Below are 26,971 nucleotides of genomic sequence, written 5' to 3'. Positions count from 1 at the left end.
AATGGGAAAAAAACATTAGCTCTTGTCCAATGTTGCAGAAGGTCTCAAGGATTACAATCACTGGTTCTGAGATGACTGAGACTCTAGAGCATCTAGAAATCTTGAACATCTAGAATCTCTTTTGTTCATGTACATGAACAACTGCAATTATTTATATCAAAATCCACAATGAAGTCACTTATGCATTATCCAAGGATTAATTACAACATTATATTCGTAACATAATTTAGCCTCCCCAAGTAGTATCAAATTCTGAAAGATGGCACCAAGCTCCTTTTGACATCCAGACTAGCAGCCTGGTCTTCAGCCACATTTGCCAATTCCTTTTCCCGGAACTCCTAACATATCAACCAAGATAGCTTGGACACACACACAATGGCCATAACCTTACACTGCTATAAATCTACTCTTCTCCAATGTAGAATGTAGATCGCAAGAAAGATACCAGAATATCCCCAAATAATAATTTAAATCTGTTTTGCAAAATTAATAAAAAGTGTTAAGTGGCTAAAAGTTATACCTGGGGATGATAACACATTCTCCTCATAATTGGGAAACCAGTTTTACCTTTGCACTGAAAATAAATACACACAGACACATACACAACTAGCCTGGAATGTTGGAGTTGAAACCCAGCAGGTAGATACAAAGAAAATACAAAACAATCTGGCTATCTGAAATAAATTGATATATTTCGAGCCTACTATGGTTTTAAATTTAGAAAAAGCACAACTATCAGCAGGTGGGGAGGTTTAACACCCAGCACCAACAGCAGGATGGTGAATGCCAATTTTCAATTTTGAAGCTTCACAGTTTATTTACACTGAGAGAATACATACTGAGGTGTATGCATTAGGTCTGACCATGGGTGTCCACAGGGTGTGGTAAAAAAAGTCAAGGTGGTGGCTGTGATGGTGCTATTGAAGCTCCATTTTTATGTGCATCGTTACGTACAACACACACAGAGCTTTGATTGTGCCATCATGGCCACCATCTTGACTTCTGGTCACTCCAGGGCTGACAGTCTTTTTTTCTGTTTCGCAGTCTGCTGTGACTTACAATTTTTTAAAAAGCTACTGTGGAACTGCCTTAAAGTTTACGATCTGTTTCGTAACACACACACTCACATTGGTGTGGACAGCCCTCACACCATCACATTCTCTGTAAGTGGAAGTGAAGCTGCAGCGTTGTGCATTGTCTACAACAAGCACGGAGACAGCAGAACAGGGCTGGGAATTGCTCTGCGGGGCTGCCAAGCCGGTTGGAGACCCCTGATTCGATTGACTGCTTCAAAGCAGGTCCCCATTTCAATCCGTGAATCTGTTTTGATGTGGTGGTTTGACCCAAGATCCATGGAATCAAAGCCTTCCTGAGAAGTTCTGCACACGGTTTCCAAGATATCCTTTGGTTATTCAGACTTAGCACTGCATAGACACTGAACTAAAGGAAACAACACTGGCCCCAAAGGGGAAAAAAGCTCCTAGCCTGAGATCTTCATTATGACAACGTTGAATAATTTTGCCAGGAGAAAAGAAAGATTGGTGGTGCATTTAAGGCCCATCTCATGATCACAGGAAATCTTATTTAATCACAATTCTAGCTCCTGAGATTTCGCCAGCTACTTCACAAAGGTTTTCACATCTATCTTAGCAGACAATAATACTGTAAATTGGATTGTTTTTTAAATGAAAGTTGATAATCTCAAAAGGCTGAATTCTGCATTCAGTAGAACATTCTGTGCTTTCTTCTTTTTGGCACTCTGTGGACTATAAATTGCATGAATTTTTCCATTTGTTCCATGAATATTTTTTTTCAAAAAGAGCAACATACACCTTACAAACTGTTTTCTTACACCACAGATTTTCATGAAGTAGAATCCACTTCTTTAAAGGTATTAAATGTTATTCTTAGTTGGGAAGTTGAGCTTAGTACAAAATTCCCCTTCCGAACAGCTGACTGGAGAGGGATCAAAGGAGACATTTCCTCCAGCAGACACCAATTTTAAGAAAGGAAATGTTATTCCTCTCAGTCTGGAAAAAAATAACTATAGAAACTTTTTAAAGAGGGGATTTAGATAGTTTGTGTTAAGGAGAGCCACCACAGTAACTGGCATTACTGATTCGAAAGAATACCTGAGCAGTATCTGTCATGCAGCGGACAGCTTCTCATATAGATCCAGAAGGCAGGATCCGGACAGCCGAGGGTAAGTGTTAACCAATCCCCTACAGGTCACAGATCTGGCTTGTTGCATTTCATGAGTTTGGGGCTCAACTATTTACAGTCCTTTTCCTTCTGAATTCATGGATGGATGTCTCTTAGGACCACTCAAAGCATTTGAAAGAAGTCTTTCAGAGTACGTGAGCATGAAGAAACAGCTCTCTTCAAAGTATTAAAGCAGCCACAACCTTTTCAAGTGTTGCACAACCGTCTGGACCATGGTCCTGGTTGTCTGCATGTGCAAATCCTGACAACTCTTCCACTGGATCTGCCCATGAAGCAAATCGGCAGCACATGGACAGATCTGCAAAGCTAGCCAAGGACAACTTTTGATGCGGCCACGCAAAGTTTGCAAAGGATGTGGCTGTTTAGCACATGGAACTAAAGTATTTTATTTCAATGAATGTGTTTTGCAAAGCCCCTCTGTCAAAGGCTTTGTACAACCTTAGAATCTACCAACAGTCAAAATTACTAGCAGAAATAATAATCTCCAGCATCTTTTTCACTGTTCCTAATGACAGTTACAAAGAATCGACTTAGAACAGGGCTTCAGGACAGAGGGGAAGAAAGCCAGCCTTTGACACAAATTCAGAGTGGTGGGGGAAAGATGTAACAGCTTCATCATGCCTTTGCCTCCATGGCTAATGACTGCTGTAGGAATGGATCTGCATCAGGGAATCATTACAGGCAGAAAGGTTGACCCCTCTCTCTCCCTCCCATTGAACAAAATTCGTCCCCCAAGGCCCATAGCTCCACTTAGCCAAAGAAGACAACAGTGTAATACTGGAAGATGGATTTCACACATATTCCATATCTCATCTACTTTTGCCTAAGGACATTATTAATAACATCCCAAGCTCATGCCATAATAAATCTCTTTTTGTTTACTGTAATATGGCTTAATGTGGTCATTGACTTCATATGAACTGAATCCCACATAAGCTCTTGGAATCAAACGTTTTTCGAAATGAGAAGGGCAATCTGATCCAAGGAAGCATTTTATGTGGGGTTGGATCACTGGCCCATCCTCTTTACATTGCTTTCAGTACTGTTAACAGAGAGTCTACATTGGTCTAAATTCCACAGCTCTAGAGTTTCTACCTGGAATTTCCATGGATTGAATCTGGGACTTTTAATGAAGTTGGTGTTCCATTCTGTCTCTGAGCTTTAATTAATTTATCTTTCCTTCAATGAACTGATGAAATGGCAATCAATTAAACACTACTTTTAATTAATTAATTAATTAATTAATTGTCTGCCTTGATGTCTGGGAAGAGAATGGTTTTTCTGAAGTAGGAAGCATTATTTCATTTCGAGATGGAATACAAATTGCATAATGGGGCATCATCACCCCAGAAGAGACACCCGTCCTGTGCATGTGAAAGAAGGAAAAGTGACTTTCGAAAGATGGTCCTGCCATCTGCAGTTAACAATGTCTATGCGCGTCTGTATTTCACTTGATTACTCAGGGGCATCTTTTAAGTTCATTAGACGTGTTTAAATCCATTACTTCATCATCAATGCATTAAATGTTGATGGCTAATTCTACAATGTATGCCATTGCTGTTGTATAACCACTGAAATGCAAACTGGAAATTTCTGCATTCATCAACACGATTAATCTTTTAAATGCTTACCATGGAGAACCGTATATCCTGAAGCCTCTCACCGTTACTTCTGAATCTTGCAGGTATATGCAGTTTGTTAAGAGAGACTGTACATTTTCGTAACTTTCTGGCTTCAGTTTAGATACAGAGGGAAAATAATAAAAGTCCTGCTTGATTAAATCCGCCATGAACTCTTGATCAAATGTCAGCTCATGATTACCTGCTATCACAATCTTGTATTCATATGGTAGGCTACCTAAAAGGGAAGAAGACAAAACAGAAACTTATTCAGTGTTGCATTTGTGTTTCAAAAAATGACATAAAACCACGTCAGTCTTCCCAATGAGGTGTGTGATGGAATGGCAACTTCCGGAAGAGGTACTCTATCCAGCCAAGAAATTCTAGGAACTGTAACTTCATTTATTCTAAATTATGCTGAAGATGTATCTGGACATTCCAAAGAAAGCCTAAAGATGAAACACACCATACTTGGACATTAGGATTGCACTGGCCAAGCTAGGCAATTTGAACTGTCCCCCTTTGGGAGGAGATGGGCGGTGGCAAAATTGGATGGATAAATAAAATAAAATAAAATAAAATAAAATAAAATAAAATAAAATAAAATAAAATAAACTGCTATTATTTCACAACTCTATGCCTATGCTTTGCATTTATATCCTGCTTTTTTTCTTGAGAACTCATGGCAGGAATCCCCCTTCGTTTTATCCCTGGGAAGGCTGGACTGAGAGTGTGCAGAATAGCTTGGGGGCTGAGTCAGGACAAACATGGGTCTTCCTCGCCTAAGTCCAGCAGTTTCACCACCACTTTACAAAGCACTCTTGTACAATGGGCCAAGCTAAAGTCATTGGGTAGTTGGTCCATGGAATTAAATTAAGTTTTAAATACAGGATTGACCTACTTCACCCTTCCCAAAATTATGCTCTTCTGATGGAGCAGACAATTCTAAAGACTCCTGGGGAGCCAACAACCCTGCTGACTGATCCCCCTGGAAGCTAGAATCCCAACTCATCTGCAGGATACTAGTTGGTGAAATGCTGGTTTTAATCGACAGAAAAGAGGGAATAGAGACTGAATTTGAAATGCAGAAGGATACAGACTGATAAAAACAGCATAGGCCTCACTCTGTTCCTGCAGCTTTTCCCACACAGCACTTTCCTTTTGTGCTAATGGTGCTAGTAGGGATCCTAGAAGCAGGGCAGGAAAATTCAGCATCCCTTCCTCCATGTTCTAATAAAATATCTGCATACTCTTCCAGTGTGGTTGAGAAGGTTCTGTGGAACCACAACCTCATTTTAATCCAAAATTTAAAAGTAAAACGAGGACAACTACAGTTACGAACATATACATATATGGAAGGAAAGGGTCTGACTCTCCATGGAAAGAAATAGATTGCAGGTCCTCCATTCCCCCCTTCGTTTTTAAATCTTTCCCCCTGGTTCTGGTAAGATAAAAACTAGGAATCTACAGCCCGGCAGAAATGGGCAGTGAAAGCTGTTCTCCCCCTAACCCTAACCCCCTGCAGATGGAAAGGGTCCTGAACTGAGAGAGAGACAGAGAACAGCGAAACCAAACCGCTAGTGACCCGCCTGGTTCAAGGGCCTTGTCACCCCACATGCCTGTTTTTGTTAAAGTAACTTTTGGTTTGGGGTAGATGAAAAAGCAGAACATATAAAAATTTAAAAGTTTTTAAATAAAACCATTTTTCTTCATTTCTGTGCTAAACAGTCGCATTTTGTGTGATGGGCAGCTATATACGTAAATATGATGAAATAAATAAATAAATGCCTATTTTTCTACCAACTGTTTAAAAAAAATCACCCTCCCAATCTTAAAAAGAGTTGATTATTTTATATGAAATGTAGTATATTGCATTTTGAGATCCGAGTCAATAAATCTAGGTAATAAGCTCAGGTGTATCATCGTAATTAATTCGATGATAAATTTAAATATTAATTTAAATATTTAAATTAATTAAAGATGATTTGCAGCAAATGATTTCTTTGCTGCAAATCATCATGTTCCTTTTAAGATACACTGAAGTTACTTGTGCACTTCTTAAATACACTTTCAACATCCCACAAATTTTCACATATGTCAAGGACACAGATCTTGAGCTGCTATTCTTAAATCTCTGACGTATGTAAAAAAGTGTGCTAAATTTATGTTAATAACTCTACACCCATTGTAATTTCTAAATGTTTTTCAGCCATCTAAGATATCCATCCATCAAACAAAACTAGTTCCAGCTAGCTAGCATTGTTGCTTCAGTGAATGTGTGTTTATAGGTGTTATTTAAATAAATTCCTCTAAACATACAGCCACATTGATTATAGCGGCAGCTACAATCACTATGATGGTTACAGATATGTCAGGTTTATCAACTAATATCTCTAGTTCCGATAAATTTGCAAAATACTTTTTTCTAGTCTTTCCCACACTCCTTAGTAACTTGGTAAATCTCCTTTTAACATGGAGAATCATGTGATTGTTTCCCCTTACCAAAATATTTGGCCACAATTTTTCAAATAGGCAGATTTGTACAGTTAGCAGTCACTGTGCAGAGTTTATATATGCTCAGATGTACCAACAGATCTACATCTGACTTTCCTCTTAGGTACAACCAAACATCACTGGTAGAACACCTGTTCTGCACACAGAAAGCTCACATTCATTCTGTCACATCCAGTAGTTCAAAGGAAAGGGACTGATTGAGGCACTACTTTCTCCCCTTAGAAAAAGAGTTAAGAATTTCTTCAGCCGGATACTCCTAACTCATTTTTATCATGATTTTTATTTTTATGATTGATTTTACATTATGTTTTATCATACTTTGCATCTGTTTGACTCTTAGCACCTTTCTCATTTTAATAGTCTACGAGTGGATATCCCGGAGTGAAAGTGTCCAACGCAAAGGGAGTCAACGAAGAGGGGCGGACACAAAGGTCTATCAGTGAAAACCACCATCTCAAAGACCCACCCATGGAAAGGAAGCCACTGGCACTCGCTTTCCCAGCAGGGGTGGGAGGGGCAAAGACACAGGTGAACCCAGCAATCAGGGCCACGGTAACCACCATCAGGGTGGAATGCTTGGCCAATGCTGAGGAATGGATTGAAATCTAGACAACAGTTTCACAAGCCATCTTCATTTCCATCTGGCTCAGCGAGGGAAAGGAACAGCTTAAGGCTGCCATGCAGAAGAGCCTTACTGGAAATGTATGAGCAGGAAGCCTTTCAAAAGGCCAAATACTTCTCCAGGGGCAAGCTAAATGGAATCCATCCATCACATAGAAGTCAATGGGAAGAAGCTACATGAATATCCCAAGGACGTCTGGGGAAAGCAAAATGCAGGCTACTCCAATACGAGCTGGCTGGTGGAGTGGAGCCGTATTAATATGACATTAAATCCTGCAAAGGATTTTTGCTGTTTCACAGAACTTCAGAGGATGCATTTAACTTGGGCATGACTTAGACTTACTCTGAGTATGTTAAGTGCAACTCTAACCAGTGTATTGGTGGGAAAACGTAAGAATCCAGCCTAATACTGTATGTAAAATGCTTAAAATCCAACTCAGTGTTTTACAATGCTTCTGACAGAAGCTATGACCACATTTGGTACGAAAAGGTTCAATGTTTTCATCACACCTAATATATGTCATCCGGTTAGACTGAGGGTGGAAGTGTCAGGGATGAAATTTATGGGGCCCTGCATTTCTACAGTCCTCTGTGCTTTTCTTCTTCACTCACTTCCCATGGCTGACTCAGCCTGAAGTCAACTCACTTTCAGGATGTAAAGAAATGGATAGCATGAATCACTCCCCAATATTTTGCTTTGAGGAATAGTGAAACTTTCACCAACAAACTTCCATCTTTAAGCTTAAGTAGTTTTCTAAATTTTATATTTAAAGAATAACATTTTTTGTCAATCTGGGGTGTTCTGTTTTTATAGACAGAGTTAATTCAAGGATAAAAATGCTTCTCTTATTTTGGTGGATTGAAACAAGAGTTGCAAGATGAGGCAATTATTGTAAATAATTACAAATAAACAATTGCATGAATGAATGAATGAATGAATGAATGAATGAATGAATGAATGAATGCGCTCATCTCAAGTATGAGAAGCACAGTGAATTCCTTGAGCGCTGAGCACTGGCTTGAATGGACAAAACTATTTGTTCCTTTTTTACTGGTCTCTGATAATCAGCACTAATCCCACATTTATTCCTAAATCCTTTTCAATTGATCCCTTCCTGCTGAAAAAGATATTTAATTAAGTGGGGAAGGGTTAAAAATAAATGATATGTTAACTTCAGTAAGGCACATATGCAAGCTTCTTACAGCAGGATTGTTTTACTTTTCTCTAGGTATTTTGTTGAACAGATTTTAGTATTCTGTGAGAGAAATGGCAATCATATAAATGCCCACTTAAAGCTTTCTTTTTCTCATTTCAACCTTTTAGAATACTGCAATGAGTGATACAGTAAAGATAATATCACTGCCTGAGATTGCATTTTAAGCATCTCATTGACAGTTCTGTATTTAAACAGTTGGCTGATGTCTGGGAAATTTACATTAACACTGAAAATGAGTACAGCTTCTTAAGTCATCTGTAAATTATTGTATCTGAACATTACTGAAACATAAAAGCTAGCAATTAAATAAAAAATTTAAAATACAAAATGAATTTTCTATACCCATATATCTACATTAACAGAATAGAAAAGGGCATCTTTATATTAGAGAGAAAAATTGCCTTTGCTAAAAAAAAGTACTTCTAAAACAGAAGCCAATTTACTTGAAAGAAGGTCTCACTAATTTCACCGGAATTTCTTTCCAAAAGCATGTGATGGAGACTGCAACTTTCCAGATCTAAAATTACAGTGTTAAATGAAGAATTTTCTGGGAAAATAATATCTGCAAATGGACCCGTTGTAATTCAAGGAAAGGCTGCTTATTCTAAATCTGCGTGGGAGCTGATGAGGTGTGGGGAGGATGTTTTCTTTCATTCAAATTATGGTTTGGTGTAGCTTCCTGCTTCAAAATCACCCTCATCCTCATCATCAAGCTTGCAAACAGAAGCAGTTGAATATTATACAAAACATCAGATACAACTGGTTTGCTTGAAACTCTCAGAAGTATGAGAACAATACCTGTTTCGAATTATTTATGGGATAAAATTTCTGTTCAACTTCCCTTTGCCCAAAATGGAAGAGAACCTGCTATCTTTCTTACACCGCTCCAGAGGGCCAGCAGAGACGGAAACATTTTTTGCAGCTCTTCCTTGGAGAGCTCTGAGGAAATAGGGTTGACTTGCTATTGGCTGTTTTTCTATTCCAAAAGCGTCCAAGGGCCTCTGCCCCTGGAACAGAGTGGAATGGCACAGCCCCATTATTATCTGAGCTGTCCTGTAGCGGCCTCTCCCTACTGCTTCCTATCCCTGCTTCTTCAGCAGCTTTCCTAATGCAGAGAAAAAGCCAGTCTAACCATGGAGAGGAGGGTCACATGAGAAGTTTTACAAGAACATGCCCTTTTTTCTTGCCGTGTGGCAGAAGGAAGCATGTAAATTAAAAAATGCATTGCTAGGACCTTTGCAGAAGGCCGGTCACATGCTGGACTGGGGTCAACCAAGACAACTGCAGAAAAGAGGACAAGGAATGTTTTTATTTCTATTTCTATTATCTGTATCTTCCACTGGAAGACTAGAACTATACTTTACTGAGGTAGGCTACAAGAACAGAATCTTGCAAGTCTGATTGTGCTTTACCTCCCCTCCTTCTTATACCCCAATGAATCAAGGGGTCATTTGTCTGAGTTGCTTCCAAATATTATCTTGCTTCCCCGGATTTAAAGAATGTTTTAGCCCTCTTTGCTTATATACTGTAACAGTTCCTCTCTATTTCCTCAAGGTCATCTCCCTGATTAGATAATATACAATATACAAGGATGTGCATGTGTGTATATATCTTTGATGTCTAAGTGGGATTTGGGAGATGAACCATGGGAATTGTATGCGAGAGATCTGGGGGGATCATTTCAGCTTCCCTGCAGGTAAGAAGCTGCCTTGGAATAGACCTCAGAAAAGGCTTCAGAAACAAAAGGTCTAAGAGTTATTTGTGAAACGTTGTGTGTCTGTGTGTGTGTATTGAAAAGCATTTAAGAGTTGAAATGCAGTGAATGAGAGTGGACAAGTTCTACCATATAAACATGGGTAATTCATGGAAGAGGGCTTAAAGCAACATATAATTAGCATAAATAATGGAGACTTCCTTCAGCAAAGGATCGTTACCTTGTCGTGGTGCTGGAGCTTGAGCACCTCAATGATGCCATGAGCTAAACCGTGAAGGGCCACCCAAGACGGGAAGGTCATGACAGAGAGGTCAGACTAAATGCGATCCCTGGGGAAGGTAATGGCAACCCACCTCAGTATTCTTGCCGTGAAAACTAAATGGATCAGTACAACCAGAGATATGTCGGTATACCATCGGAAGATGAGACCCCCAGGTCGGAAGATGGTCAAAATGCTACTGGGGAGGAACAGAGGATGAGCTCAACTAGCCCCAGACGTGATGACGCAGCTAGCTCAAAGCCGCAAGGACGGCTAGCAGCCGACGGTGCTGGTGGTGAACGGCGAATCCGATGTTCTAAGGATCAACACACCATCGGAACCTGGAATGTAAGATCTATGAGCCAGGGCAAATTGGATGTGGTTATTGGTGAGATGTCAAGATTAAAGATAGACATTCTGGGCATCAGTGAACTGAAATGGACTGGAATGGGCCACTTCACATCAAATGACCACCAGATCTACTACTGCGGACAAGAGGACCACAGAAGAAATGGAGTAGCCTTCATAATTAATAGTAAAGTGGCTAAAGCAGTGCTTGGATACAACCCAAAAAACGACAGAATGATCTCAATTCGAATTCAGGGCAAGCCATCTAACATCACAGTGATCCAAATATACGCCCCAACCACAAATGCTGAAGAAGCTGAAGTAGAGCAGTTCTATGAGGATCTGCAGCACCTACTGGACAACACGCCTAAAAGAGATGTTATTTTCATCACAGGAGACTGGAATGCTAAGGTGGGCAGTCAAATGACACCTCGAATTACAGGTAAGTATGGCCTGGGAGAACAAAACGAAGCAGGACACAGGCTGATAGAATTTTGCCAAGACAATTCACTCTGCATAACAAACACTCTCTTCCAACAACCTAAGAGACGGCTTTATACATGGACTTCACCAGATGGACAACACCGAAATCAGATTGATTACATCCTTTGCAGCCAAAGGTGGCGGACATCTGTACAGTCGGTAAAAACAAGGCCTGGAGCTGACTGTAGTTCAGATCACGAACTTCTTCTTGCACAATTTAGGATCAGACTAAAGAGATTAGGGAAGACCCACAGATCAGCTAGATATGAGCTCACTAATATTCCTAAGGAATATGCAGTGGAGGTGAAGAATCGATTTAAGGGACTGGACTTAGTAGATAGGGTCCCGGAAGAACTCTGGACAGAAGTTGGCAGCATTGTTCAGGAGGCGGCAACAAAATACATCCCAAAGAAAGAGAAAACCAAGAAGGCAAAATGGCTGTCTGCTGAGACACTAGAAGTAGCCCAAGAAAGAAGGAAAGCAAAAGGCAACAGTGATAGGGGGAGATATGCCCAATTAAATGCAAAATTCCAGAGGTTAGCCAGAAGAGATAAGGAATTATTTTTAAACAAGCAATGCGCGGAAGTGGAAGAAGACAATAGAATAGGAAGGACAAGAGACCACTTCCAGAAAATTAGAAACATTGGAGGTAAATTCCAGGCCAAAATGGGTATGATCAAAAACAAAGATGGCAAGGACCTAACAGAAGAAGAAGAGATCAAGAAAAGGTGGCAGGAATATACAGAAAACCTGTATAGGAAGGATAACAATATCGGGGATAGCTTTGACGGTGTGGTCGGTGAGCTAGAGCCAGACATCCTGAAGAGTGAGGTTGAGTGGGCCTTAAGAAGCATTGCTAATAACAAGGCAACAGGAGACGACGGCATCCCAGCTGAACTGTTCAAAATCTTGCAAGATGATGCTGTCAAGGTAATGCATGCTATATGCCAGCAAATTTGGAAAACACAAGAATGGCCATCAGACTGGAAAAAATCAACTTATATCCCCATACCAAAAAAGGGAAACACTAAAGAATGTTCAAACTATCGAACAGTGGCACTCATTTCACATGCCAGTAAGGTAATGCTCAAGATCCTGCAAGGTAGACTTCAGCAGTTCATGGAGCGAGAATTGCCAGATGTACAAGCTGGGTTTAGAAAAGGCAGAGGAACTAGAGACCAAATTGCCAATATCCGCTGGATAATGGAAAAAGCCAGGGAGTTTCAGAAAAACATCTATTTCTGTTTTATTGACTATTCTAAAGCCTTTGACTGTGTGGACCATAACAAATTGTGGCAAGTTCTTAGTGGTATGGGGATACCAAGTCATCTTGTATGCCTCCTGAAGAATCTGTATAACGACCAAGTAGCAACAGTAAGAACAGACCACGGAACAACGGACTGGTTTAAGATTGGGAAAGGAGTACGGCAGGGCTGTATACTCTCACCCTACCTATTCAACTTGTATGCAGAACACATCATGCGACAAGCTGGCCTTGAGGAATCCAAGGCTGGAGTTAAAATCTCTGGAAGAAACATTAACAATCTCAGATATGCAGATGATACCACTTTGATGGCTGAAAATGAAGAGGAACTGAGGAGCCTTATGATGAAGGTGAAAGAAGAAAGTGCAAAAGCTGGTTTGCAGCTAAACCTCAAAAAAACCAAGATTATGGCAACCAGCTTGATTGATAACTGGCAAATAGAGGGAGAAAATGTAGAAGCAGTGAAAGACTTTGTATTCCTAGGTGCAAAGATTACTGCAGATGCTGACTGCAGTCAGGAAATCAGAAGACGCTTAATCCTTGGAAGAAGAGCAATGACAAATCTCGATAAAATAGTTAAGAGCAGAGACATCACACTGACAACAAAGGCCCGCATAGTTAAAGCAATGGTGTTCCCAGTAGTAACATATGGCTGCGAGAGCTGGACCATAAGGAAGGCTGAGCGAAGGAAGATCGATGCTTTTGAACTGTGGTGTTGGAGGAAAATTCTGAGAGTGCCTTGGACTGCAAGAAGATCCAACCAGTCCATCCTCCAGGAAATAAAGCCAGACTGCTCACTTGAGGGAATGATATTAAAGGCAAAACTGAAATACTTTGGCCACATAATGAGAAGACAGGACACCCTGGAGAAGATGCTGATGCTAGGGAGAATGGAAGGCAAAAGGAAGAGGGGCCGACCAAGGGCAAGATGGATGGATGATATTCTAGAGGTGACGGACTCGTCCCTGGGGGAGCTGGGGGTGTTGACGACCGACAGGAAGCTCTGGCGTGGGCTGGTCCATGAAGTCACGAAGAGTCGGAAGCGACTAAACGAATAAACAACAACAATGGAGACTTCAGTGAGAAAGTAATTAGCATGCACAATGAAGGTGGATACTGCTTTGGGTGGAAGGGCAGTTTGACAGGCACAAGAACATGCAATAAGATTGTAGGAAAGTGAGAGAGAAAAAGAGGCTCAGTTAAGGAGCAGGAAGAGGGGTGAGGAGGTTACACCATGCAATCCGGGAGAGATCAAGAAAACGTAGAAGAGGGTGAAAAATCATGCCGTGTGGTGCCAATTATCCCTTCAGACAAATTAGCAAGTTCACAAAGAAAGAGGAGAAGGAAGGAGAGAAGCAGCACATGGTTGGCTTAGTTGAGACAAGGAATTCTTCAAGCAATCGGAAGAACTGTTTGTTTATTTTAACATAAATAATTAAGATGTTAATTCAGAAACCTTCTTGTCAAACGTTTAAAGCTGTACTCTAGTAGATGATATTACCAGCAAGAATCAAATAGTAAAAAAAAGATCAAAAATTGACCACAGAGCCTGTATGAAGGAATCAGTGCAGCTTCCCCAGAAGAAATCCCAGCTACACCTACAGCGCCCATCTCTTCACACAACGCGTGGCTTTTAAGCTATGGTCTTATACACCGAGGGATGTTGGACCTGTGGTCCTCCAAATGCTGCTGAGCAACCTTCACTGGCCAGGGTGACTGAGGTTTTGGTTCTTGAGCAGAATGGAGGGTCATAGCGTATTAAGTCCTACTGAACTGAACAGCTCTACTTCTGAGCAAATTGCTCTGTAAATGCACTTTAGTTACTTCAGAATTACTTAAGAATGAGTTCCCAAAAACAAGCAACCAGAGAATCAGATCAGAGAAGTGACAGTGCACTTCTAATGTGATCCTCTTCAAGTTGTTTTTGTACAAGCCAGAACCCAGAATGAAATAGTCTGGAGCCAAAGGAATAAATTGCTGCCTCGCTTCCCTTATAATCCTCTACGTTTTCTCTTTCACTCCCCTATCACTTCTTCCACTATTTATGATTACAATGCTTACTAATACATTATGCTGCCATTAATGCAAAAGATAATTAGAGAAGAGGCATCGACGATACATATGAGCATTCCGGCCAATACCAATTTTACATTCTCATTATAAAGGGACAAGTGATACTGCATCTCTAAGTAGTTTTAGAGGTATCTCCATCTCACAAGTGTGCTCTTGTTAATGATTCCAGCCACTCTGGTCCAGAAACTTTGTATTTAAACTATTAGGGGTGGGAGAAGTTAAAGAGGCAGAAACACTTTGCAGGGGTGAATTGCTGAGTGAGCAAACAGAGAGAGCAATGGAGCTGATAGGGAGCAAGAGGCAAAGAAAAGAAGACCACAGCCAGAGCTGCTAGGAGATGGGTGGGACTGTGTGCTCAGCTGAGAAGGATGAAGAGCTGCTGACTGCAAGAACCATCCTGAAAGCTGCTGATGGCCAATTATGGCAGACTGAATTATTCCCTCCTGCTGAATTTCAGAGACTACTGAAGCAATGTAAGACAGTCAAGTTCCAGGGAGGAATTCAACTGAGTGAATAAACAGAGCCAAAAGAACTTCAAAAGAGAAGGTCCCTAACAAATTTTCCCTCTAACTCAACAGAACATTCTTGACTAACCTTAGATCCTGGGAAGGAAACAAGAGGAAATGAAAGCTTTTCTATCTGTGATGCTTTAAGAAAGAAATATGAAAATGAACAGACGAGATTCTGCAGTCATGATCTGCAATGTCACAACACGCAGCATATATTTGAAGCAAGGGCAAGCTTATAGCAATGCTTAGCGAAAAAAATCAAGAGGACTGGAGCAGCAAGCGGCATCCTCCATCAAAAGAGAGGATGAAGACTTATTAAACAAAGAAGTCCCTCCAGGAGCAGCAAACAGAGAAGCAGTTCTCCCAGGGAAGTGAATCAAACAAAGGGTGACCCTGGCAAGCCACAAGAGATGTGCCGGATTGTTTGATCACTGGAACTCAGAAATACTTTTAGGCTGCCACAGAAGAGGGCTCCTGAGACCAAAGATATGATATGTGAGAGAGTAGCTGGCATGACCTGTCAAGCCCATTGGCAGATATTCACTCATGTTTGTCACCAAGAGCAGCTACAACTGTATCATCTCCAGCTCTGAAGATCTTGTTCTGCAACCTTCTCACTTCTCTCTGAGATTTTATCAACTCTATCCATACATGACTTTCTCAGTCTTCCCCTCCTTCTCCAACCATTCACTTCTCCTTTAAATATTTGTTTTGCCATCCAATTCTCATTCATTTCCTCTGTATGACCAAACCACCTCGATGTCCTTCTTTCATACTGGTCACTTCCAGTCCAGTCTGCATGCCCACTGCATGGCATGAAGCTGGACTCCACTTCCCAAATGCCTCGTAAAGCAAAGCAAATAAATCTCTTCTAGCTCCAGCTGATAACTTTACACCAACAAACAGATAGGCAGCAAACTTGGAAATGATGGAGAAGTTATTGAACTCTACAGAAACTGTGGTTACCCTGGTTTTGCTGAACTAGAGAAATATCAACGCCTGATTTTCAGTCCATGTACCTGAGCAAGAAGAATTAACTGGCTTTGAGATAACGGTTAAATTTATTTATTTATTTATTTATTTATTACATTTTGCCACAGCCCATCTCCCCGCAAAGGGGGGACTCTGGGCGTTTTACAACAAGAATAAAAACATTCATGGTGGGGTATTGGGAAAAGTTTTCAATTAGCAATAATCGTGCCTCGGATTAACCTCATTGGCTACGATACTGTGCAAATTGTAAAGATGTGGCATAACAGGGATTCATGAGGAATTGAAAAGTATTAAAAGTCAAATGTCCAAGTTTCAGAAGAACTTAGATATTTTGAAGACAACTTTGTTCTTTCTCATGAAATCAACTTGAAGAATTTAGTAGCAAAGAAACTATCTCATGCTAAAATAATTACAGATTTGCAAACTGGAACACTCAGTTCAAACGCAATTCATGAAAAGTAATTTAAAGGTAATGAATTTATCTATAGATACAGAGAAAGAAATGCCTCTATGTTTTATTGGGAAAACTTAAAAGATTTTTTTCCACTTCCAAATAATTTCAGACTTAAAATACAAAATGTCTATAGATTTCACTTTACATTGATTGGCTCCAATTAATTTCCTAGAGTCTTGCATTCATGCAGCGTTCAAGGCAGACCCTCTCCTGGAATACAAAGGATGTAAACTGATTATTTACCCTACTCTTCTGGTTCAAGTTGTAAATTGAACCTCTGCTCTAGGAGGAAGAAAGAAAATTAAAAATGTTTTTAATAGGTTGGAAAAGTAGCATGAGAATAACAGAAGGCAATTTAACAGGGGCTCATGCAAAGCTCTTCATTTGGAAAAAAGAAACAAATGCACAGTGGGGGTTCACTGACTTGATAACAGATTATGTGAAAAGCATTACAGTTATTCATGAGTTGAGTACAAGTCAGCAATAAGAAGTGACTGTTAAAAAGAAACGCACAATTATCAAGTTTAATTTTAAAATCATGGGAATAGTTTCACTTACAGTCAGAACCTGGTCAGACCTGATCTCAAGTACTGTGCCAAGTATTTTGAGAAAAATTCCCAGAAAGACAACAAGGATGATCAGGAGACTGAGTAAGTCTTAAAGATCTGTCTTTTTCCTTCCAGAAGGTAAGACATAGAATAATGAACTGAAGTTACAAAAAGGTAGATTATGTCCTGACTTAAGCAAAAGATCACACTGAGACAAGGAGATTGTCTCTAGTGTTTAACTGCTATAGTAGTCAGAAAATCCTACCAAACTGAAGGAGCGTGGGAAACCCAGACAGATAAACCCCAAAACTCAAGGCGGGTCTGCTCTGAGTTTCTTTGAAGGACAGTTCAAAGTCTCTAAATTACACATGCGTTTTCCCCCTGGATAGGGGCCCCCTCCTGCTCACCATCCATACTCATAACAGATTATGACTGAATGTTAGAAAAAAGATTCCTGAACAGTAAGAACAGTTAAACGATGGAACCATTACAAGGAAGGCGGCAAGCTTTCTAATCAGGGACTAGATGTCAAGGGATGTTTTAATTTGGATTCCAGCACTGACCAAAGGACTAAATGCAATGCCCAAATCAGTGTTTCTCAACCATGGCAACTTCAAGAGGAGTGGACTTCAACTAATGGCTGGCTGGGGAATTCTGGGATTTGAAGTCCACTCCTCTTAAAGTTGTCAAGGTTGAGAAACACTGGCCTAAATGGTCCTTTTTCACTCTATAATTCTACTTTGGCACAAACCCATTATCCAATTTCTTGGGTGGTCAAGACTAGTCTATTTGATACAATGTGTGCAACTTCCATTTTTAATCATTTTTCCTTTTTTTAAAAAAAATTATTTATTTAATAACCTTCAGTAACTTCTCCTCCTTGCAGAGAGGAAAAGAATATGCACAAGAGCTTTTACGCAAATCATTACAGGTTCCACTCTTAAGTTTTGGATAAAAGATGCTGCATGAAAACCTTGTTCAGGTTTAACATTCTAAAAGGAAGAACGGGAGCTTCACATGGCTCCTTCCAGCTGTTGAAGTCACTACAACAAGACTTTACAATATGGATTGTTGTCCAAGACAAGGAAAAATTGATGTAATTCTCCGAAAAAATTCAGAAGCACAGTTGTGGTTTTATACATTGATCAAGTGGAACAGACTTTCAAGATTATTTGTTACGTGATACTCACCTAACCATTCGTTGAATTTTTTAACTTCACTAGGAAGTCCCAGTTCAGTGAAATCACCAGCATGAATTAAAACATCTCCATATGGCATTTGGATTGGATCTGTTCTGGAGTGAGTGTCAGACACACAGACAAAACGGGTATACCCTGGAGGTCTGGGAGCATCATGTGGAACAGGATCTACCCTACGTGAAAAGTATTGGCACACAATTACAAAATATAGATGTTTTATGTTATTCACATATCTAGTTTACAGCTCCAATATAAAGTATGTTTTCAGCATATATGAAGAAGTGAAATACTCAGATTAGCAATGCATCATTCAACTCTAGGAGTTTTCACTAATTGTTAGACAAAACAGCCAATAAGTACTATGTTTTACTTTATAACTATATTTAAATGCTTCCTAATAAATGGCACTTTCTGAGAAAGTGCCTAAAGAAGTTCATTTGCACATTGCCTTTAAATATTTTAAATTGTATATATTTAAAAATACAAGTTGTGACTTATGAGCAAAACCAGTTTTTAGAGGCAATCATTTTGCAGGGCCTGATTGCCATGCTTTTCATTAATACTGCATGACACACCAGTGAAATCACTGTAAATGTTTAGTTTTTTCAGTCTGAAGGAACTCAAGACAAATAGTTTTTGATAACTAATGTATCAGTCATGTTTAGTTCATTAGTATGGTTAACTGCATCCAGCCAAAAAAGTGAGGTGTTTCCTAAATAGGAATCTTAACTGTATAGTCAGAGGGGCCTCATTGGAAGATATCAGTAAAAGCAGGGTGCCTCATTGATAATGCCATCTGCTGTCAAAAAAGTGCTATTTGACCCTCCCTACATCCCCAAAATTTGTGTCATACATGTACAGGTGACACACATCCTATCCTAAAATATCTACTGTTAGATACTTTTGACCCAGGTACTCTTTATTTCCTAGTACAACTAAATGGGTAAAATTTTGGTAAATATAAATAAGGTGTAACCAGTTAGGAATGATACCATTTCCATAAATCTGAATGTTTTAAAGTAACTGTCCAGAATAATAGAGTAATATTTTTTTCCTTAGAGGGTTTCATGTTTCCTACATAGAACCAAAAGTGACATTTTCATGATTCAGTGTAGAAACAGACGGATAAATATTGTAAAGGCACAACTCAGCCTGTAGGCTGAGAGGCTGGAGTTTTCAAGCCACTCCAGAAGCCTACTGGGACTACGCACTTCAGCCCCATAATTCTGTACTGTCCTTCTGGCAAATAAAGGAGCAAAAATTAAATTCTTTCTGTAGCAACTTCCTGAACCTGCAGCCTAAAGCTGTGTAGGTAGGGGTTTCAGACCTTTCTCTTCCTTTTGGAGACAAATCAATCTCATAAGAGATAAATAAAATCAAACATGATTTTAAAAAAAAAGAACTCCAAGGTAGGATACATGAAAACTAATTTACAAAAATACAGTGTCCTCTGCAAACCAAAAGATCGTACAGATCTGCTGGAAGTAGAGAGCTAGGGTACAATCTCTCCTTCAAAATTAGATTTCATCTTAAAAATAAATAAAAATAAATCTTATGAAAACACCTGAAATTACCCAAAATATTCTACAAGTGCAGACAAATAGGAGTAACAGAGAATAAGGTTTTTAGTAAACATACAGAAAAATAAATCAATGGTCCAATGCAGATTCCTGGCTAAAAACGTTTCACCTATTTCTCAATCCTTGAGACTGGGTGCCAGATGAACACAGATAACGGGCATGAAGAAAAGTAGATACAAATCCATAGTTCAGTTTCTAGATAGCAGCACATTTTATCTTTGCCTGGGTTAATTATTGTAGTTTGCATGTCATGTACTATATCTTACATATGAATTTTTGGGGGGAAAAAGCATGGTTTATATGAAATTAAACAGAACTGTCTTCTATTTGAAAGAAAAAAAATGCTGTACATTTTTTATTTCTTAGAAAATATTTAACTTTACATTTTAATACTGTATTTAGTTGTTATAGTTAAATATTTTTTCTTTCCTTTCTGTCTCTCAACTTTATTAATAGCTTTCACTTTGCAGTTATGGTCCTTGTTGTTTCATCAAAAGGAAATCACCTTCAAGAACAATTACCTTTACAGATGTTTTCACTCTACCAAAAAGTAAAAAAAATAAACATGTTAATTTAATTACATCTTAATATCCTGTGCTATTCACATTGTGTCTGAATTAAAACAAGCTCTTTCAGATGGAAGCCCACATGATTTCATTAGCTCTGCCATTCTTTTGTTAGTGCAGATCTCTTGAATCTCTAGCCAAACAATAATAGTCATTTTGTTCTAAAAGAGACATCACATTAAAAAAAAAACCCAATATGGTTAGCAAATGTTGCTGCAATTCTACAGATACTCAAAACTCCTGTAACTGCCTGTTGCTACTTTATGAAATGCATAAATGCATACAAAGGGACGCGGTGGGGCTGCGGGTTAAACCGCTGAGCTGTCGATCGGAAGGTCGGCAGTTCGAAACCGCGCAGCGGGGTGAGCTCCCGTTGTTAATCCCAGCTCCTGCTCACCTAGCAGTTCGAAAACATGCCAATGTGAGTAGATCAATAGGTACCGCTTCGGCGGGAAGGTAACGGCGTTCCGAGTCGTCATGCTGGCCACATGACCCGGAAGTGTCTATGACAACGCCGGCTCCAAGGCTTAGAAACGGAGATGAGCACCGCCCCCTAGAGTCAGACACGACTGGACTTTACGTCAAGGGAAACCTTTACCTTTACCTTAAATGCATACAGGCAGGGTTATCCTTTGCATGTATTAATAAAAATACTTATTTCACCCAAGAACTATTCTCGGGAGTTATGGAATTGTGACTGGTCCATGAAATACATTGACAAAGCAATAACCGTTCAGTAACCGGTGTTAAGGCAGTAACAGAATGGTAATACTTACATTTGCACATGTGGGGGTTGGAAACGTCCCTGGTTAATGTTGTAGAACGTGAACGCCTGTGTTGGATTGGAGCTGTACTCGTCCACTTCAATTATGAGTCGGCTGTGTTGGTGCCTTCTAGCCGTCATGATGTGTGACTGGGCAAAAGCCATGCTTGCCCGCTGCAGCGATGCTCCTCTTTCACAGAATCATCTCTCCATATTGTCTGAAAACTTCTCTGGTCTGTCTCTCACTAATCATGTACCGTGCAACCGCCCCTCCTGAATTCTGGAAATGTAAAAGGAGACTGAAAAAAATGACATTGATACAAGTGTTTGACAGTTAATCTGCTTGGGATACATCTTATTTAATGCCACAGAGAAATTTATGAGAGGAAGATAAATGCTAACAGCTGAAATATCTCATTACAAATCTCTTCAGCTCAGCAAGTTGATGAATATATCTACACGCAAGGAAGAAAACAAACTTGTCGAAGAACACATGCTAAAACATGTTCCAATGGTTAGGAGGCTTAATCACAAACCTACTGAACAAGGCATCGCTGCTTAGCAATTGTATGTCGCATTTCAATGTTTTGCGAACACAATTAATTTTATTTTCCTCTACCATCCGTGTATTAATAAATGTTTACATTATTGTTCCAACCGACTGTATGGGTATGTATGAAGAGTTTACAAGTAAGTATGTGTTCCAAAAGATCTATGTGATGTCTTTTTTTGTTTGAAGGATCCTGATACATCTACGAATTATCTGAAATGGCTACTGCAGACCTGTAACTGAAAATGTTAGTCGAATCCAGATAATATGTATCACAAGTGCATTTCCCTTTCATGCTTTTGTCTAAAAAAGTTAATAAATTGAATATATTATTCAACATATTATTTCAATTACCCCAATATCACTTAAATGATTCATATTCATATTTTCATTTTCTAAGGATACTGATTTTTGTAAATGTTTTTATAGTCTTCCAATCAGTCCACAATTATTTTAGCTCTCTAAAAATCAACAAAAGTGTATATTCTCCAGGGATCTTTCAGGTAAACCACCCATTTGCTGACTTCATAGAGACTTTTGTTACTTATTTATCAAACTTCATTTTTTTTTCAGAGATTTTAAATGAAACAGTGCAAATTCCATAAACAGATAACATGATAATGATTTTCTCTCATTGCTTTTTTTAAACTCCTCTATAATTCCACTGTTAAAACATTCAACTGGTTTTTAACTACTCTTCCATGTTTGACAGCATTTCTTATACAGACTGAGGTCCAGAGTGAGGGCACACTCAATGCTTCAGTTATTTATAGCAACTTTCATTTGGGCTGTAAGCTTTCCATATTGCAATTTTCCATAGAAATATCAAAATAAGTCTTTATTTTTTCGTCAGAATATAAAAATATGGCCAACATTTTCAAGTTTTCCAATATACTGTATTGTCCATCACAACAATTTTAAAAATAATTAAAAATAACGGGTTGGACTTAGCTTTTCTACTTAAATTGATTGCAGTGTCTGATATTAATCAACTAGGCCTGGGTTTAAGACATTGCGATTGTCACCAAACACATTTTAAAACCCTGCGTGGGCTTCCTAGCTCTTCTATAAGTCATTTCTAGGGAAATCCGAATTGTGTGTGCTTAGATGCACTCTATTCAGTGAGACTTACTCACATGTAGATGCACATCAGTTGCCAACCTAATTTTGTGCATTTTTCCAAATGGTGGGAACTTACAATGTTTAAACTCTGGAGTCTTTTCGCAGTCCATGTTCACACTGTTAAAACTGCAGCTTCTGAAAGACACCAAAAAACAGGATTAACTGTGTCTTCGCTGGAATACATTGACATTCCTCCTAGACAGTAGCATCTTAGTACAGGAAAGTGAGGTATGGTTCTCCCAGTTTGTCTGTTTTGTGATAGCAGAATACTGAAGACAGAAAGAGTATATCCATTGTTTAATTGGATTTTAAAAGGTAAGGGTAACATTTCCTTTCAGTCAAGGTTGACTCCTGATAACTTCCTGGACACCTCTGTGTAGTTTTCCTGGAAGTGGTTCGCCATTGCATTCTTCTAGCCTGTTTTTTGACTTCCCCTCAAAAAAACAGCCTTACTTGCACTTCGTTGTAATAACTTTATATGTGCAATTTTATTTTTATTGAAAATAAAATATATTTATATTTATTAATATAAATACATTTAAATATATATTTATATACCAATATAAATATATTCTCCGCAAAGGATCGTTACCTTGTCGTGGTGCTGGAGCTTGAGCACCTCAATGATGCCATGAGCTAAACCGTGAAGGGCCACCCAAGACGGGAAGGTCATGACAGAGAGGTCAGACTAAATGCGATCCCTGGGGAAGGTAATGGCAACCCACCCCAGTATTCTTGCCGTGAAAACTAAATGGATCAGTACAACCAGAGATATGTCGGTATACCATCGGAAGATGAGACCCCCAGGTCGGAAGATGGTCAAAATGCTACTGGGGAGGAACAGAGGATGAGCTCAACTAGCCCCAGTCGTGATGACGCAGCTAGCTCAAAGCCGAAAGGACGGTTAGCGGCCGACGGTGCTGGTGGTGAACGGCGAATCCGATGTTCTAAGGATCAACACACCATTGGAACCTGGAATGTAAGATCTATGAGCCAGGGCAAATTGGATGTAGTTATTGGTGAGATGTCAAGATTAAAGATAGACATTCTGGGCGTCAGTGAACTGAAATGGACTGGAATGGGCCACTTCACATCAAATGACCACCAGATCTACTACTGTGGACAAGAGGACCACAGAAGAAATGGAGTAGCCTTCATAATTAATAGTAAAGTGGCTAAAGCAGTGCTTGGATACAACCCCAAAAACGACAGAATGATCTCAATTCGAATTCAGGGCAAGCCATCTAACATCACAGTGATCCAAATATACGCCCCAACCACAAATGCTGAAGAAGCTGAAGTAGAGCAGTTCTATGAGGATCTGCAGCACCTACTGGACAACACGCCTAAAAGAGATGTTATTTTCATCACAGGAGACTGGAATGCTAAGGTGGGCAGTCAAATGACACCTCGAATTACAGGTAAGTATGGCCTGGGAGAACAAAACGAAGCAGGACATAGGCTGATAGAATTTTGCCAAGACAATTCACTCTGCATAACAAACACTCTCTTCCAACAACCTAAGAGACGGCTTTACACATGGACTTCACCAGATGGACAACACCGAAATCAGATTGATTACATCCTTTGCAGCCAAAGGTGGCGGACATCTGTACAGTCGGTAAAAACTAGGCCTGGAGCTGACTGTAGTTCAGACCATGAACTTCTTCTTGCACAATTTAGGATCAGACTAAAGAGATTAGGGAAGACCCACAGATCAGCTAGATATGAGCTCACGAATATTCCTCAGGAATATGCAGTGGAGGTGAAGAATAGATTTAAGGGACTGGACTTAGTAGATAGGGTCCCGGAAGAACTCTGGACAGAAGTTGGCAGCATTGTTCAGGAGGCGGCAACAAAATACATCCCAAAGAAAGAGAAAACCAAGAAGGCAAAATGGCTGTCTGCTGAGACACTAGAAGTAGCCCAAGAAAGAAGGAAAGCAAAAGGCAACAGCGATAGGGGGAGATATGCCCAATTAAATGCAAAATTCCAGAGGTTAGCCAGGAGAGATAAGGAATTATTTTTAAACAAGCAATGCGCGGAAGTGGAAGAAGACAATAGAATAGGAAGGACAAGAGACCTCTTCCAGAAAATTAGAAACATTGGAGGTAAATTCCAGGCAAAAATGGGTATGATCAAAAACAAAGATGGCAAGGACCTAACAGAAGAAGAAGAGATCAAGAAAAGGTGGCAAGAATATACAGAAGACCTGTATAGGAAGGATAACAATATCGGGGATAGCTTTGACGGTGTGGTCAGTGAACTAGAGCCAGACATCCTGAAGAGTGAGGTTGAGTGGGCCTTAAGAAGCATTGTTAATAACAAGGCAGCAGGAGAAGACGGCATCCCAGCTGAACTGTTCAAAATCTGGCGAGATGATGCTGTCAAGGTAATGCATGCTATATGCCAGCAAATTTGGAAAACACAAGAATGGCCATCAGATTGGAAAAAATCAACTTATATCCCCATACCAAAAAAGGGAAACACTAAAGAATGTTCAAACTATCGAACAGTGGCACTCATTTCACATGCCAGTAAGGTAATGCTCAAGATCCTGCAAGGTAGACTTCAGCAGTTCATGGAGCGAGAATTGCCAGATGTACAGGCTGGGTTTAGAAAAGGCAGAGGAACTAGAGACCAAATTGCCAATATCCGCTGGATAATGGAAAAAGCCAGGGAGTTTCAGAAAAACATCTATTTCTGTTTTATTGACTATTCTAAAGCCTTTGACTGTGTGGACCATAACAAATTGTGGCAAGTTCTTAGTGGTATGGGGATACCAAGTCATCTTGTATGCCTCCTGAAGAATCTGTATAACGACCAAGTAGCAACAGTAAGAACAGACCACGGAACAACGGACTGGTTTAAGATTGGGAAAGGAGTACGGCAGGGCTGTATACTCTCACCCTACCTATTCAACTTGTATGCAGAACACATCATGCGACAAGCTGGTCTTGAGGAATCCAAGGCTGGAGTTAAAATCTCTGGAAGAAACATTAACAATCTCAGATATGCAGATGATACCACTTTGATGGCTGAAAGTGAAGAGGAACTGAGGAGCCTTATGATGAAGGTGAAAGAAGAAAGTGCAAAAGCTGGCTTGCAGCTAAACCTCAAAAAAACCAAGATTATGGCAACCAGCTTGATTGATAACTGGCAAATAGAGGGAGAAAATGTAGAAGCAGTGAAAGACTTTGTATTCCTAGGTGCAAAGATTACTGCAGATGCTGACTGCAGTCAGGAAATCAGAAGACGCTTAATCCTTGGGAGAAGAGCAATGACAAATCTCGATAAAATAGTTAAGAGCAGAGACATCACACTGACAACAAAGGCCCGCATAGTTAAAGCAATGGTGTTCCCTGTAGTAACATATGGCTGCGAGAGCTGGACCATAAGGAAGGCTGAGCGAAGGAAGATCGATGCTTTTGAACTGTGGTGTTGGAGGAAAATTCTGAGAGTGCCTTGGACTGCAAGAAGATCCAACCAGTCCATCCTCCAGGAAATAAAGCCAGACTGCTCACTTGAGGGAATGATATTAAAGGCAAAACTGAAATACTTTGGCCACATAATGAGAAGACAGGACACCCTGGAGAAGATGCTGATGCTAGGGAGAGTGGAAGGCAAAAGGAAGAGGGGCCGACCAAGGGCAAGATGGATGGATGATATTCTAGAGGTGACGGACTCGTCCCTGGGGGAGCTGGGGATGTTGACGACCGACAGGAAGCTCTGGCGTGGGCTGGTCCATGAAGTCACGAAGAGTCGGAAGCGACTAAACGAATAAACAACAACATAAATATATTATATTTTGTACATATACAAGCTAAAATGCTATCTTTAAGAAGAGAATATAAGAAACTCATTAAATCAAAGAAAAAAGTTATGCTGCTTCAGTTTGGTCTGGACGTGAGCTATCAGCAAGAAGCCACAATTACAATAATATAAATATATATTTATTTATGAGAGCCAGATTGGTGTAGTGGCTAAGGAACCAGGCTAGAAACCGGGAGACCCTGAGTTCTTGTCCTGCCTTAGGCAGAAAGCCAGCTGGGTGACTTTGGGCCAGTCACTTTCTCTCAGCCCTAGGAAGGAGGCAACGGCAAACCACTTCTGAAGAACCTTGCCAAGAAAACGGCAGGGACTTGTCCAGACAGTCTCTGAGAATCAGGCACAATTGAATGGATTGATTATATGTGTGTATGTAATAAAATTCTGAAAATATCACCATAAGCCAGGGGATCACACTTTCATTCCTCTAATATCTTGTGGCAGCCACAAGCTGCAGCCCAGAGACCATGACCTCTCCTGAAGACGGGAGTCTGGGAGAGTGTCAAGAAGGCTGAGCACCTCCA

At 39.9% G+C, this 26,971-nt stretch overlaps 2 protein-coding genes and 1 pseudogene across 2 annotated transcripts in view; all 3 read right to left on the bottom strand.

Moving 5' to 3' along the window:
- The window catches only part of MPPED1 (metallophosphoesterase domain containing 1), a 63,231-nt gene extending 40,454 nt beyond the window's left edge, over positions 1 to 22,777 (bottom strand). Inside the window, exons 1-4 of the mRNA XM_063308269.1 lie at positions 22,696 to 22,777; positions 20,961 to 21,227; positions 18,030 to 18,211; positions 3,855 to 4,080 (exon numbers count right to left, since the gene is read on the bottom strand). Of these exons, the coding sequence (XP_063164339.1) occupies positions 3,855 to 4,080; positions 18,030 to 18,211; positions 20,961 to 21,112 (560 nt within the window). The 5' untranslated portion in view covers positions 21,113 to 21,227; positions 22,696 to 22,777. The remainder of the gene's footprint in view (positions 1 to 3,854; positions 4,081 to 18,029; positions 18,212 to 20,960; positions 21,228 to 22,695) is intronic.
- Positions 1 to 26,971, bottom strand: part of TSPO (translocator protein) — a 479,738-nt gene that overhangs the window by 73,146 nt on the left and 379,621 nt on the right. The gene's annotated exons all lie outside the window — the stretch shown is intronic.
- LOC134501683 (U4 spliceosomal RNA) lies at positions 15,977 to 16,091 on the bottom strand (annotated as a pseudogene).

This window comes from Candoia aspera, chromosome 7, assembly GCF_035149785.1.
Source record: "Candoia aspera isolate rCanAsp1 chromosome 7, rCanAsp1.hap2, whole genome shotgun sequence".
In the NCBI taxonomy this organism is placed as follows: Eukaryota; Metazoa; Chordata; class Lepidosauria; order Squamata; family Boidae; genus Candoia; species Candoia aspera.
Note: the sequence above shows the minus strand (reverse complement) of the source record. Positions and strands in the feature narration are given on the sequence as shown.